The sequence below is a fragment of the Capra hircus genome, chromosome 6 (genome assembly GCF_001704415.2).
Source record: "Capra hircus breed San Clemente chromosome 6, ASM170441v1, whole genome shotgun sequence".
In the NCBI taxonomy this organism is placed as follows: Eukaryota; Metazoa; Chordata; class Mammalia; order Artiodactyla; family Bovidae; genus Capra; species Capra hircus.
Window position 1 is genome coordinate 31,688,063 of NC_030813.1, and position 15,788 is coordinate 31,703,850.

General features: G+C 36.8%; 1 protein-coding gene across 1 annotated transcript in view; it reads right to left on the bottom strand.

The window, feature by feature from the left end:
- GRID2 (glutamate ionotropic receptor delta type subunit 2) overlaps positions 1–15,788 on the bottom strand; it is a 1,630,498-nt gene that overhangs the window by 388,366 nt on the left and 1,226,344 nt on the right. Inside the window, exon 9 of the mRNA XM_018049306.1 lies at positions 15,019–15,120. Coding sequence (XP_017904795.1) covers positions 15,019–15,120 — 102 coding nt within the window. The remainder of the gene's footprint in view (positions 1–15,018; positions 15,121–15,788) is intronic.

Sequence of the window (15,788 nt, forward strand, 5' to 3'; positions counted from 1 at the left end):
AAAGTATAATATAATTCTGAAAGTAAAGTATAATATAGTTCATATGATATTGGTTAAAATATTATAGAAGTTATGTAAATCACATAGACCTTACTGTTTCTACATCTTTGAATTTTCAAATGACTATGTCAATACTTTTCTAAACTTCTAGAGACAAGTAGTAAATATATTTTTCAGAAGTGAATTATGTAACATATCTCTGAAATATCTATTCAGTGTTTATTCTAAGAATTCAGGTTTCATCTTCCAAAAGGAAGAAAAGTTGGGTCATGCATGGTTATCTCAGTGCTGTAGTGATCCTTGCCTGTTTGCATGACAGCTATTATCTTAAGAATTGGTGTGATGAGAAAGAATAAGAAATTCTCAAGTCATTGTCATGCATCAATTCTCATGATAATTTTATTCACTCAGCATTGAAGTGAATACATATTTCAGTGTTGCTATGAATTACATTGTTTGCCTCAGCCAGTCTTCCTCAGGCGTCTGTTTATAAAAATTGCATTCTCCCCTTTTCTCTCACATGAGTTGGGTATAAGCAGCAGAAGAGACAACAAAATATGCATACCATAAAGATCTATCTCTACTGACTATACTGCTTCAACAATAAAAATGAGATCCATTTTACCTAACCTTCCAGCTAGATCAGGATTTCAACGATGGTGTTTTTCAATAGTTAATGAATATTATCTAAATTATATAATGCTAACCTTATTCTCACAGAAAATTTCTAATTAAATTGTCTCTAAAGGAGCTCTTAAAAGAAAAAAGGATACCTAACACACACGCTGCTGGAATGGTCTGCATTTCAATTTCGTTTGCTTCAGGTGATACTGTAGCTCACCTACAGAGTAATTTAAATTCTTGATATCTGCATACTTTTGTGTATGTTCTTTACATTGTTGAATATTCCTTCCCTTTGAACTATACCATGTTAGTCCCTGCCTATGTTTCAGAACTAATTTGTGTCACTCTTTAAGCCTTTCCCACTGCCCTACCCATGCGATAGATAACTTCTCTTATGTTCTCTTTAACACTGTGCATAATAAGAACTAACACCTAGCTATAGCACTTCCTACGTGCCAGGCTCTATTCAAAGAAGTCCTTTGTTCTTTGCATATATTAGTTCCTTTAATTTTCCTAACAGCTCTATGACATAGATAATGTTACCTGCATTTTAAAGATGAAGAAATAGAATCATAAAGATTTGGGGATGGTCATATACACACTGCTATATTTAAAATGGATAACCAACGAGGACCTACTGTATAGCACATGGAACTCTGCTTAATGTTATGTGGCAGCCTAAGGAAATGGCAAAACACTCCAGTATCCTTGCCTGGAAAATCCCACAGACAGAGGAGCCTGGCGGGTTGCAGTCCACGGGTCACAGAGTCAGGCATGACTAAGTCACTAACACTAGATAGGAGGGGAATTTGGGTAAGAATGGATGCATGTACGTGTATGGTTGAGCCCCTTCACTGTTCACTTGAAACTGTCACTATATTGTTCATCAGCTATACCCCTCACCGAAATAAAAAGTTTCTTCAAAAAATGTAAAACATCTTAAAAAAAAAGATATAAAATCATAAAGAGTTTAAATACATGGCCTAAATTCACATATAGGAGACCTGGAAATTTAAATACAATCTGGTTCTGGAGTCTGCTTTTTTAATAGCTTCATTGAAATATAACTCACATACCATATAATTTACCCATTCAAAGTGTACAGTTCAACAGCTTTACTACATTCACAGACTTATGCTAGTATCATAGTAGTTTTCGAAAATTACTCTGTAAAGAAATCCGGTTTTAGAATATTCCTCCATAAAGAAATCCAATTTCCTTTAGCCATCATTTCTCAATCCTGTAATCTCTCCCAGTCCTAGTCACTAGTCTACGTTCTGATCCTATACACTTGCCTATTCCATATAAATGGAGTCATATAATATGTGACCTACTGTGACTGGCTTTTAATTAGCATATTTTCAAGGTTTATTCAGGCATCATGTTATCAGTGCTTCATTACATTTTAGTGCCACAATGTTCCATTTTATGGGGATACCACTCTTCTTCCATTCATCAATTGATGTACATTTTGGTTGTCTCCATTTTTTTGTTATTGTAAATAAAGCTGTTATAAAACATATGTGTACAAGTTTTTGTGTGGATACACACTTTCATTTCTCCTGGAACATACCTAGAGTAGAATTTCTGAATCATACACTGTTTGTGTTTAATCATTTAACAAACTGCTAGACTATTTTCTGGAGCTTTTGCACTATTTCACATTCCCAACAGTAACATACAAATGTTTCATTTTTCCACAACTCTGCCACACTTGTTTTCATCTGTCCTTTTGATTTACAGCTATTCTAGTGAGTGAGAAAGCAGAGGAACCAGAGATCAAATTGCCAACATCCGCTGGATCATTGAAGAAGCAAAAGAGTTCCAGAAAAACATCTATTTCTGCTTTATTGACTATGCCAAAGCCTTTGACTGTGTGGATCACAAGAAACTGTGGAAAATTCTAAAAGAGATGGGCATACCAGACCACCTGACCTGCCTCTTGAGAAACCTATATGCAGGTCAGGAAGCAACAGTTAAAACTGGACATGGAACAACAGACTGGTTCCAAATAGGAAAAGGAGTATGTCAAGGCTGTATATTGTCACCCTGCTTATTTAACTTATATGCAGAGTACATCATGAGAAACGCTGATCTAGAAGAAGCACAAGATGGAATCAAGATTGCCGGGAGAAATATCAATAACCTCAGGTATGCAGATGACACCACCCTTATGGCAGAAAGTGAAGAGGAGCTAAAAAGCCTCTTGATGCAAGTGAAAGAGGAGAGTGAAAAAGTTGGCTTAAAGCTCAACATTCAGAAAACGAAGATCATGGCATCTGGTTCCATCACTTCATGGGAAATAGATGGGGAAACAGTGGAAACAGTGTCAGACTTTATTTTGGGGGGCTCCAAAATCACTGCAGATGGTGACTGCAGCCATGAAATTAAAAGATGCTTACTCCTTGCAAGAAAAGTTATGACCAACCTAGATAGCATATTGAAAAGCAGAGACATTACTTTGCCAGCAAAGATCTGTCTAGTCAAGGCTATGGTTTTTCCTGTGGTCATGTATGCAGTGAGAGTTGGACTGTGAAGAAAGCTGAGCGCCAAAGAATTGATGCTTTTGAACTGTGGTGTTGGAGAAGACTCTTGAGAGTCCCTTGGACTGCAAGGAGATCCAACCAGTCCATTCTGAAGGAGATCAGCCCTGGGATTTCTTTGGAGGGAATGATGCTAAAGCTGAAACTCCAGTACTTTGGCTACCTCATGAGAAGAGTTGACTCATTGGAAAAGACTCTGATGCTGGGAGGGATTGGGGGCAGGAGGAGACGGGGACGACAGAGGATGAGACGGCTGGATGGCATCACTGCCTTGATGGACGTGAGTCTGAGTGAACTCCGGGAGTTGGTGATGGACAGGGAGGCCTGGCGTGCTGTGATTCATGGGGTCGCAAAGAGTTGGACACGACTGAGCGACTGAACTGAACTGAACTGAACTGAAGGATTTCCCTAGGGGCTCAGATAGTAAAGAATCTGCCTGCAATGAAGGCGACCTGGGTTCAATCCTTGGGTCAAGAAGATCTCCTGGAAAAGAGAATTGCAACCCACTCCAGTATTCTTGACTGAGAAATCCCATGGACAGAAGAGTTTGGTGGGCTACAGTCCATGGGGTCACAAAAGTCGGACACGACTGAGAGCCTAAGCATGTATGCACACATGTGTATAGTGCACGGTGTAGTGGTAGCACATTGTGATTTTCATTTGCACGTCTATGATGACAGATGGTGTTGAGAATCTTTCTATATGCTTATTGGCCATTTTTATACCTTCTATGAAAACCCACCCAGATCCTTTGCCCGTTATTAATTGGTTTATTGTTTCATGTTGTCATTCTTAAAACTTTATTCTTTTTATGTATTAAATACAAGTCCCTCATCAGACACATGATCTGCAAATATCTTATACCATGCTCTCGGTTGTCTTCTCATTTGTTTGCATTCTATCCTTTGAGACATAAACATTTTTAATGTTAGTGAAATCTAATTCATCTGTTTGTTGGTTGTTTATGCTTTGAGTGTTATATTTAAGAATCTACTGCTAAAATAAAGTCACAAAGATTTACATCTAATATTTTCTTCTAAGCATTTTATAGCTTCAACTTATACATTTAAATTTATGATCTATTTTGAGTTGATTTTTGTATGCTATTTTAGGCAACGATCTTGGTTTATTCTTTTGCACCTTTTGTATGTGGGTATCCAGTTGAAAAGACTACTATTCTTTCCTCCATTGAATGATCTTGACAATCTTGTTGAAAAATCAATTAACTATGGATATATGGATTAATTCTGGACATTCACTTCTGTTCTACTGATCTAAATGTCTAACCTTGAACTAGTTTGATTACTGTAGCTTTTTAGTAAGTTTTGAAACTGAAAGGTGTGTCTTCCTACTGCTCTTTTTCAAGATTTTGTGGGTTGTTTGTTTTCTCCCTCTCCTGATTCTCTTACAGTTCCATGTGAATTTTAGGATCTGCTGGTCAGTTATGGAAAAAAAAAAAAAAAAGACAGCTAGAATGTTGATAGAGATTTCATTGAATCTGTAGCTCTGTTTGGAGAATATTGCCATCTTTACAATATTGAGTTTTCCAATCCATGACTATATGCTATCTCTCCATATTTTTAGGATGCTTTACTTTCTTTCAAAGGATGTTCTGGAGCATTTAGTGTACAAATATTGCAGTTGTTCTGTTTACATTTATTTTATTCTAATTATTTTATTCTTCTTGATATATTTAAATGAAAATAACTATTAATTTCTTTTTTGTAATCTTCATTGCTAGTGCACAAAAATACAATTGATCTTTGTAAAGTGTTTACACTTTAGAGCAGTTGAAGTCTTTTATTAACTCTAATTGTGTACGTGTGTGTTTACTCTTTAGGATTTTCTATTTGCAAGACCATGTCATCTGTAAATAGAGAAAGTTTTACTTTTTCCTTTCTAATTTCATCCCTTTTACTTAGTTTCCTTGCCTAATTGGGGTAGCTAGAACCTCCAGCAAGATGTTGAACAGAATTAGTGAGAACTTTAGGGATTTGGAGGGGTTTTTCAGCATTTCACCATTAAAATGATACAATTATTATGACTGTCAACTATTTTTTTTTAATTGGGAAAGAGTGCTAGATTTTATTAAATGGCTTTCTTACATATGTTGAGATGATAATGTGGGTTTATCCCTTTATTAATATGGTATATGACACTGGTTTTCATAAACTGAGCCAACCTTGTACTCCTGGGATTAACTTCATTCGTTTATGGTGTATAATCTTTTTTATATATTGTTGGATTCAGTTTTCCAGCATTCTGTTGAGGATGCTTGTGTCTGTATTGAAATGCATCATAGTCATTAAAGTCATTAAGTGATAAATTCCACTGATTACTGGTTGATTGCCTTACTGTTTTCAGCAATTCCCTGGATTTGCTCAGTAGTTTTGTTGCAGAAGGAGGACCCCTTCCAAGGCCCGAAACTGGGCTCTTGTCTAACACTCAGAAATGAACCATCCGAGGAGACACATGTGCTGACAAAGTAAGAGATTTTTTTGGGAAAGGGCACCCGGGTGGAGAGCAGTAGGGTAAGGGAACCCAGGAGAACTGCTCTGCCGTGTGGCTTGCAATGTCGGGTTTTATGGTGATGGGATTAGTTTCCGGGTGGTCTTTGGCCAATCATCCTAATTCAGAGTCTTTCCTGGTGGTGCATGCATCTCCCAGCCAAGATGGATGCTAGCGAGAGGGATTCTGGGAAGTGGACGGACACGAGGTGTTTCCTTTCAACCTTTCTGGTTGGTGGTGGCTTATTAGTTCCGTATTCCTTATCAGGATCTCCTGTCATAAAATAACTCATGCAAATGGTTACTATGGTACCTGGCCAGGGTGGGCGGTTTCAATCAGTGTGCTTCCCCGAACAGTTTGAAGGAACTAAATTTTGGTAGGGGTCATATTTGAAGTCAGGTTTTAAAATTTATTCTGACCTCAGGAGGGATATTCTTAGCTATCATTTTTTCTGGCTTTCCCTGGTAAACTAGCTGGCTTATGATTCAGCTTATTGTTTCTAATTAAGAGGAGCCAAAGACTTAAAATTCCCCACGCTCTATTTCAAATAATTGGAGAGTGCTTAAGCATTCTCTTTTGTTATGGACTGCCTCTCCCCTGGACAAAGCCTTTGCTACAACTCTGGGTACTGAGTGGGGTGGCAGCCTCTGGCCTTCTTCACTTACCTCAGTTGTCGTAGAACCCCTGCCTTATAACAAGGTGGTGTGACGGAAACCAAAGCCCCAGTATTCTAAGTCTGCTACACCTGGGGTAGAGACTGCATAGTTAGGTGGAGAAAGGGAGCCCACAAATTCTTGGTCACACTCACCAGGAATTTAACCTTTTCAGATAAGGTTGGGTGCATTCAGGGTGGTATGGCCATAAGACTTAACCTTTTCAAATTACATTTAGATTGTATGGAAAATGCTAGCAGCCTCCAGGAGAGATAACCCTTAACTGGAAACTTTTAAGGGAGATGGAGCTCTGTCTTCTTGGCCAAGTCGGCTTGGAGTGGAGCTTCCATCAGGCTGAGTAAGGCAGAGAGTGAGGTGGAATGGGAAAGAGAAGGATGAGGTTGAGATGCTGTAGACTCCTGTTGTTTTTACTCAGTTTCTGTACATTTTCTTAAGTGTTACTTCTTTTTTTGTATGCCCTTAGGAAATTTACAGAGATTTAAATGGCTTCTGTTTATTTACTTACTTACTTAGTTAGTCAGTCAGTCAGTTAGCTTTTTGTGGTGCTTACTTTGATGAGGAGTGGGTCTATGAATCTTCTCAGCCTGCCACCTCAGAAGTGGAATTCCTACAAGGACAGTGTTCTTAACCACCATGCTTATTGTACTTTTAGTATAGTAGTTATTACATGGCACTTACCAAGTTTTATTGTGAGTTTTGGCTTAATTTATTTAAGACAGTATCCATAGGACATGTCCTCAGCCAGAGTTGTCATTTTTGCCTGGAGCTCTGAACCAAACTTTATTAACACTTGAAAGGAGCCCTCTTCAGACACTGCTGTGGGCCCACTAAGAGATGGCCATCAGACTTCCTTCCCTTATCTGTGCCCTGAATGCCTACCCAGGGGAGCCTTTTGTCAAGTTCACTCTTCCTGCCCCTAAATTTGCCTCTAGGTTCAGGTGACTCAAAGGCTTAGACTCAGGAAAGCTTAAACCTCAGTGGGGGTTTAAAACGCTGAAGGTCTGCAAGTAGTAAAAACTTGGACAATGTCCTTGGCAAAAAACTAAGCAAAATGACATTTCAGGGCTGTTCTTAGTATGTCTTCTTAGTTATATATTAATAAAGCTATTTAAAACTAGCCTAAAACCAAACATGATTCCTGAGACAATACACTTGACATACCAGACTTTCAGAAATTTGTATAGTTTATTATTTGGATTTTTAAAATATCAGATATTTGTGTAATTTTGTCTCTAGGCAGCACCATCGTCATTAGGAGGAGAGTTGTGGTTGTTCTCATTAGCATATTTTCAAAGGAAAGTAACAGTAAATGGGATTAAAAGTCATGATTCTGCAGTTTATGTTTTCCTTGTCTAACTTAGGGTCCTTTAAATAATTTCCCATCAAAATCTAAAGATTGATGACACTGATTAATTATGCCTTCACAATCACTCATGCTCATTTTTTTCCTTTTCTTCAGTTAATTTACACATCATTGTTCTACTGCAGAGATAATAGCATCTTATATTTAGAAACACTTGGCACTTTACTACATGCTTTCAGATAGTTTAAGGTATTTACACTCATAAAAACCCTGTGTGCCCAGTTTTTTTATTCCCTTTTTACAGACAGAAAAATTGAGGTTCAGAAGAGCTTCCTGACTTCCATAAATTCAATGATTATTAAATAGAAGAGGTAGAACTTGAATGGATATCTTTTGACTATAAACCTAGTACTCTGCAGGATATGCCCAATGGCTATTAGTATAAGTGTGTTGGGAAAAGAAGAATAGGTGGAGGAAAAACAATAAAATAGTACTTCCAACAAGGAAATCATATTGCATATTATTTATTCTTTTGCTAAAAGGTACATTGAGAAGAAGCTAAGTACACTGATTCATCCTTAAGAAAGTGAAGTCACTCAGTCGTGTCCAACTCTTTGCGACCCCGTGGACTGCAGCCTACCAGGCTCCTCTGTCTATGGGATTCTCCAGGCAAGAATACTGGAGTGAGTTGCCATTTCCTTCTCCAGGGGATATTCCTGACCCAGGGATCGGACCCAGGGATCGGACCCAGGGATCGAACCCATAGATCGAACCGGGGTCTCCTGCATTGGAGGCAGACGCTTTAACCTCTGAGCCACCAGGGAAGCCTTCATCCTTACACTGACATAATTCATGGGTACATTAGATATGAAGTATTATTTCACATGATAGCAAAAATATTGTGGAACAAAAGCCAAGCACTGAGTGCCTCTATGACCAAGATAATATGAAATGATTCTGTGATTTGTAACTTCTCACGGAATGTAAACTTGCTATTTAATAGTGTGAATGAATGATTCTTGATGTTTTGAATGAAAACTTTCTACTTCTTTAACTTAAAAGCATGTATGTCATTTCCCAGTAACAACTATATCAAAAGATTTAAAAATGACATAATCATTTCCCATTTCTTTTGGAAATTTAGTCTTAGTAAGTAAAAATTAAAGAATGGCAATGGCACCCCACTCCAGCGTTCTTACCTGGAGAATCCCAGGGACGGCGGAGCCTGGTGGGCTGCCGGCTATGGGGTCGCACAGAGTCGGACACGACTGAAGCGACTTAGCAGCAGCAGCAGCAAGACTACTTATTCAGGCATAGTCTTGTGTCCATTCCAGTTCCTATTTTTGTAATTACATATAGAGTTCTTAATGGTTTTTCTTTTTCCCTTTTTCCTTCCTTCCTTCCCTCTTTCCTTTCCCTCCCAACCCCACATACACACCCAGAGGCTATCAGAATATTTTAATTTGTTCATTCAACAAACATTTATTGACCTGCTTTTATATACCTGACAATGTACATGAAAAACAACTTGTGTTTTACCGGTATGTAGCTTAGAGGAGGAGTCAAACACTAATGAAATTATTACAAAATACAGAGTTACAAAGAGTTCCGAGTGAAAGAACGTAGAAAATGAGGAATCAGATTGTTCTGTAACTCCACAAAGCTGGTCCTTGATGTCACTGTTGAGATTAGATCATAAAATACTGTGACATTCGCTGTGTGCACCCTCCCTCCGTCCCTCTCTCATCATTCTTTCCCAGGCTCCTGCTGCTGCTGCTGCTGCTGCTAAGTCGCTTCAGTCGTGTCCGACTCTGTGCGACCCCATAGACGGCAGCCCACCAGGCTCCCCCGTCCCTGGGATTCTCCAGGCAAGAACACTGGAGTGGGTTGCCATTTCCTTTTCCAGTGCATGAAAGTGAAAAGTGAAAGTGAAGTCACTTAGTCGTGTCCGACTGCTAGCGACCCCATGGACTGCACCCTACCAGGCTCCTCCATCCATGGGATTTTGCAGGCAAGAGTACTGCCTGCTAAATGTATTTATTCCTTCACGAACAGGTCCTGTTTTCTGATAGAGAACTTATTAATGTTGATAAAATGGTTCCTGTGGAACTCCTCAAGAGCAGGAACTATATATATATATATATATATATATTTTTTTTTTTTTTCTTTGCCTCCCTGGGACTAGCGCAGTGCTTAGGTTACAATAAATGCTCAGTGATAGTTATGGAGTCAAAGCTAATAGTTTAGGGTGTACCATACAATACTCTTTTACCTTTTTCTGATCTCAGATAACATTTCCATTTTTAGAGGCAAAATAATTCCCAAGAAGTTAGACTTATAATAAAATATTTTAGGAAAAGGAAAATTCTCTTAATATGATAGTTCAGTAGGTAGTTATCTACTACACCCTCCTCATGGTGATTGCTTGGGAAAATTTACATGTTTCAACAGTTTGGATTTTGCTTTGTATGGTGTTGTTTTAATATAAACTACTTTGGTATATTTTCTATGTTTATATTTCTATGGGTCTAGTGATAGCTTTAGCTCAGATAGTAATTTTTTTCACTGTTGTTATTCTCCTATTTTTAAAAATTGGCTTCATTTCTTACTGTTATTTCTTTCCTTTAGGAGGTATTCTTTATTTAGTCTGTCTCTTTACCATGGCTTCATGCCCAGTTTTGTTAAATTTAAATTTTCAGGAATATCCATTAACTTAATTAATTTTGTAAAGATACTGTCCACATATTATTTAATCTAAAATGTTTTCAATTGTAAGATGCACAATTGTTTCACCTACCACTAATAAAGACAAAAAAAATACAAAATTTAATTGCAGGAAGACATCAATTAAAAGATGCATCCTGATTCAAAGATATTAAAATATGAAAAACTATGTTTTTGAATTTATAAAATACAGAAAAAGCACCACCGCAGCTCTAACACAAATTTCCAATCATATTTATACAAAGTTATACAATTATGTTTATGGTAGTTTAAGGCAAAATAATATTGTGTTATATATCAATGCAGAAGAAAGGCATTGCATTTTTTCAAAAATATTCTTAGAGCTTTGGATGTCCTGCTAGGATGAAACTCCCCAAAGTCAATATCTTTATCTGTTTTGCATGTACCCCAAGCAACTAGAAGAGGGCCCTCAACAGATACTTCTCAAATCAATTTATGAGTGAGTTTATGTTTCATTAGAGATGCCATATGTCTGTTTTAAGAAAACTAAATCAAGAAAATAAGAGTTATTAATCAGTGATCTCCTTCTAAATGCCAGTTTATGTTTTCCAGATATCTAGCAGTTTTTCTAACAGAATAGCTTCTTAAATCTTCCATTTGTCACCAACTTCTTTCCATTTTATTTTCATAAGGATTCATAATTATTATGATGATACTTACAACTCAGTGATGTTTCCAATAACTTTTGTGAATAACCATGAAAACACTGTATGGCATAATTGGTCACTTATGGTTATCCATAGTTGTACAACTTATGAAATGAAAAGGAAAAAATAATCCTAATAAAGGCCTCATATTAAGACAGTTGGTCCACTTGGTAAGCAGTAGAGATCGGTGGACCAAATATGGAAACTGAGTTTGGCAGAGGGAGATTTATTCACATTCTTTTTTTTCCGCCATTTCTAAGAAACTTATATGGCTTTGGTGATGGCTAAAAATAAAGTTATCCTTATGTGATGCCATTTAAAAAAAATGTTTTTAAATTACAAATTCAATAACATCTGTAATCTCAATAGTTACATTTAAATTAAACTTAACATGAATTTATTCTGATTCCAAAGACAGAATGTCAGAGAGGCTAAAGACATAGCCACTGGGATCAGGATCTTTGGGCTTGAAACTCATCTCTGGCTCTTGAGTTTTATGGACATGGAAATTTAGTTAATTCTTTGGAGCTCTGTTTTTATCCTTAAATGTAATTAGCACATATCTTGTAGAGTTTTTGTAAGAATTAAATTAGTTAACACACATAAAATTCTTAACAGGTCAGATCAAACAACAGATGCTGAAGATGGTTTTTCCTTGTTTGCCCTCAAGTCCCTCACGGCCCTGTGTTGTGACCTAGGAAGAAGACCTCCATGGTCTTCATTACTTGGGCTCCCTTGCCCTCTGACTTCTGGTTGGATTTGTAATTGGAAATGAAGGAAGTAGATGGAAAGATAGGAGGAGTGACTTTAGAGCACCCCCCTCTCCATTTCTTCGCTGCCTAAACATGATTGGAGTGCTTCTCCTCCAGCCTCTTCCCATAGCCAAGGTCACCACTTCTAAGATGCGGTCTCCCTTCCATGGCTCCAGCTTTGCTAGACTCTCTCCCACATCACATCAGTCTTTAGGGTTGCTGCACATCTAGGCCCTGACACTTCAACGCCCTTGTTGATTTATTCAACTTTATTTATATTATTTGTTAATAATCCCTTCATTTAATTCTCTTTACTTAACCATTTGAGTCCCATTCACTTGCCCCTGGCATCATAAACAATATAGTGCTGAATTCTTTAGTTTAAGATAAATATTAGATTATTTTTTTCAAGTGTGTGAAGTATCTTTAGTAGTGATGGGAATGGGAGTTTCAAAACTTAAGCAAGAAAAATCAATTCTGTTAACCTGTGTGTCTTTGATAACATCACTTTCCTAAGAAGTAAAAATCTGTGGGGGGGTGGGGACGGTGTGTGTGTGTGTCTCTGTATAACTGGGACTAGATTTTTGTTAGAATGGAATAAAGGCTAAGATACCTTCTCTCACGGCCTTTACACATGATCCCTCCCTCCTCTTTCTCTCTTTGGAAATGGCTAGTGGTAAATACTTGGAATACTAGGGGTTATCGTTTAGGTGATTCAATCAAGTCCAATATAGAATTCTGAGTTTCAGATTTAGTTGACATCATGATTTTAAAGTCGCTGCATGGACTTAGGAAGAGTGATTCTCAGTGTTGGGTGGAAGAAGCTTGCAAGGTCATATAAGTAGGAGCTACACCTGGAAAGGGTCTTGTAGGAAATAAATAAGAAAGTCATGGCTGCTTTCCATTCAAATAGGAATTACAGGAAGAACCAGAAAGCCTGAAAATTTATTAAGTACAATGGCTGTACACTGAGGAAGTTTAACAAGTGTAACAACCTTTTGCTCAACTGGGCGCCCAACTCATAAATCCATATTGTACCACAGAAGACTTTAGGGAAACAGACTTTCCATATTCCTCTCACTAAGCACATTGAGGGTCAGTGCAGGGCTAAGCTTGAAGAAAACGGATCATTTACACGTCACAAAGGTGAGAATAGGGCACATGAAGGTATCAACACTGTGTGAGGCAATACCATTTCATGCACAAAACAGCAATCATTTTTCTTGGCCTAGAAATGAATTGAAAATAATTGGCTCTATGAAGCTTTCCCAGTAAAACTCACTTTCATCTTATTCAGGGTTAAGCATTTCTACCTCTCAAGAAAATCCTATAGCTACTGCAATTTTCACACTTATCACAGTAGGAATAGAGGGAGTAAACATAATGTTAAGGAGGAAGAAGTTAAGAGATCTGGAGTCTGACTTTTTGGATTTGAATCTCAATTCTCTCTGCTACTTACTATCTGTATAATCGTCCACATTTTTTTCAACCTCTGTATGTCTCAGTTTCTTCAACCAGATTCTTGGGATCAGAATACTCTTTATTTGTCGGAAATAATATGAGGACTGAATAAGATCATACCTGAAAACAACTCAGTAGAGTATCTGCACATAGTTAGTATTAAATATATCTCAGCCATTTCATTACATATATGCACCTCCCAGCAAAAGTCTAAGTTGAGGCATAAATATGCACATTAAGTATATGTGTCATTCATCTTATACCCATTACCAATTAACTCTATCCTACAGTAAGTGCTAGATACATATTTAATGACTAAATAAGGCTAGCTTGCCTAAAAATATGTATGTCAAAGGCAAAAGCAAAGCACATATATTTTCTTTTATTGTGGTTTTCACCTGAGCTTCCATGTTAATCACTAGCGAAGAGACTATTATAGTTTATTATACTTTAAATACCTCCAAAAAAATACTAGCACATCAGTGAAAATGCATATCTACACTTTTGAGTATGCACAGAAGCACCTGCACAATTAAGTTTTCAAGTACTCATAATATAATTATTTGCCAAACAATGAAAATCTTGTTAAAACAATAGCTAAAAATAAATTATAGGCACCAAAAGGGAAGATAGACTCATTGTCTAAATTTCTTTTAATAGAGAGTATCACAGATCCTTCTTATAGACAATGAAATTATGTTGTCTGTTTAATTTGTATTAAACAATGTACAGAGGGCAGTCATTGCTGCTATAAATCCTGATAAACATTCAATTAGCATCAACACATCAAAAAAGACCACTTCTCTTGTTTACGAATTCTGTAATTTTTTTAGCCTATAAGAAAGAATTGTTAAAATTTAAAAACAAGTGGGTTTTTTTAAAAAAACTGAAGTTAATAACTATGGTTTATTTGGTTTTGAAATGTATTATAAAGAAGCATGAGGTTAAACACATTGAGATAGGCAGGGAGAATGCATGTCTTCATCCCCTATGGCTATTTAGACAGCACCAATTTGAGTATTTTGCTATTGAAGACTATTTCTATTAACATTTTATTTATATATCATGTGAGAAAATAATAATATATAGAATAATTATAACAGTTACCACTTATTGCTTTTTCTACCAAATGGAATTATAATAAATGTTTCACATGTATAATCCCATGTAATAGCCACAGAATCACTGGATGACAAACTCAAAACAACAGAATCATATCTGTCCATTTTAATTATTAGTGTCACCAGGGATTAGTACTGAGCTTAAATACAGTTGATACTCAATAAATAATTACTAAACAATAGGATGAGCTTCACTTTGAAGCAGGTCCTTCCCAGGAAAGTACTGTCTTAGTCTGCTAATGTTCCAGTGTTACTGAATGTACTGTATTTGATCATATCCACCCTTGTTTGGCAGGGTTATCTTCACTTACATAGACCATCGGATTTCAGTGAGAGGATGCCTGAGAGAGAACTCCATCTTGTCATGTATAGAAAACTATAGAAGGATAGAAATCTGGTCTAAGCTGTCTAAGAAAGTTGTGAAATTAGTACTATAATTAAAGAAAAAGTATGTAAAAGCCTGATTCTGACACACATAAATTGAAGGCTGGAAAATATGATAATTACAAGTACCATACAATGCATAGTTAGGATTTGTTAAAAGCTCTTTTAATATTGTGATATCAGTTAATAAAACAAAGAAATGAAGGATAAAATAATCTCCTAGAAGCCAAAACCACAAGGCTGAGATCAGACTTACCAGAACAGTCACCACGCGTAGAACCACTCCACGCATGTTATTCTCCAGTTTCTTGTCAGTCAGGGACCCATTCAGCCCTGTGACAGGATTCCAGCACCCAAGCTGAAAGATAAAATAGCTTGGTCACTTTTCTGCCTAAGGAACAGTCCAATCACCTATATATAGACCTTTCAGAGAACTGCAGGATAAATCTTGGAATAACATAACAGAAAGTGTCTTGTGCAGTTTTTCCTTTTTAATAGCAAATGAAGCAATCAAAAATGCTATTTCCTGCTTTTAAATATCATATGGCATATGACAGTATCCAGTGGGCTTTAGGGGATTCACTGAAGACATTTGACTTAATGAGGAGTTATAAATACATCAATAATTCAGCTTCAGTAATACACTAATTAGAAAAATAATAGCACATATAATTCTAGCATAATGCCTGCTCTAATATATCAATTACTGCACAAGTTAGATTTTCTTACAGTTTAAATGGTTTTAATTAGATCTTACATTGCTTTTATTGGGGAAAAAGCTGGTTTTTAATGTGGTTAGAGGGGTCACAGTTTTTATTTGAGGAAAATAAAACATGTATAAGGCTTTGTTGTTTTCAAATATCCACAGTACATAAAACAATGTAATTTGCCTTTTTCGTCAGTGCTATCAATCTACATGGGAGATTTTGGCAGCAGTCTTTCCCTTAAAGTCTTGCAATGATTTACTGCTCTTTGCTCTCCAAAGTACTGGTATAATTTTATATTCTCATGTAGTTGTTATCTCTT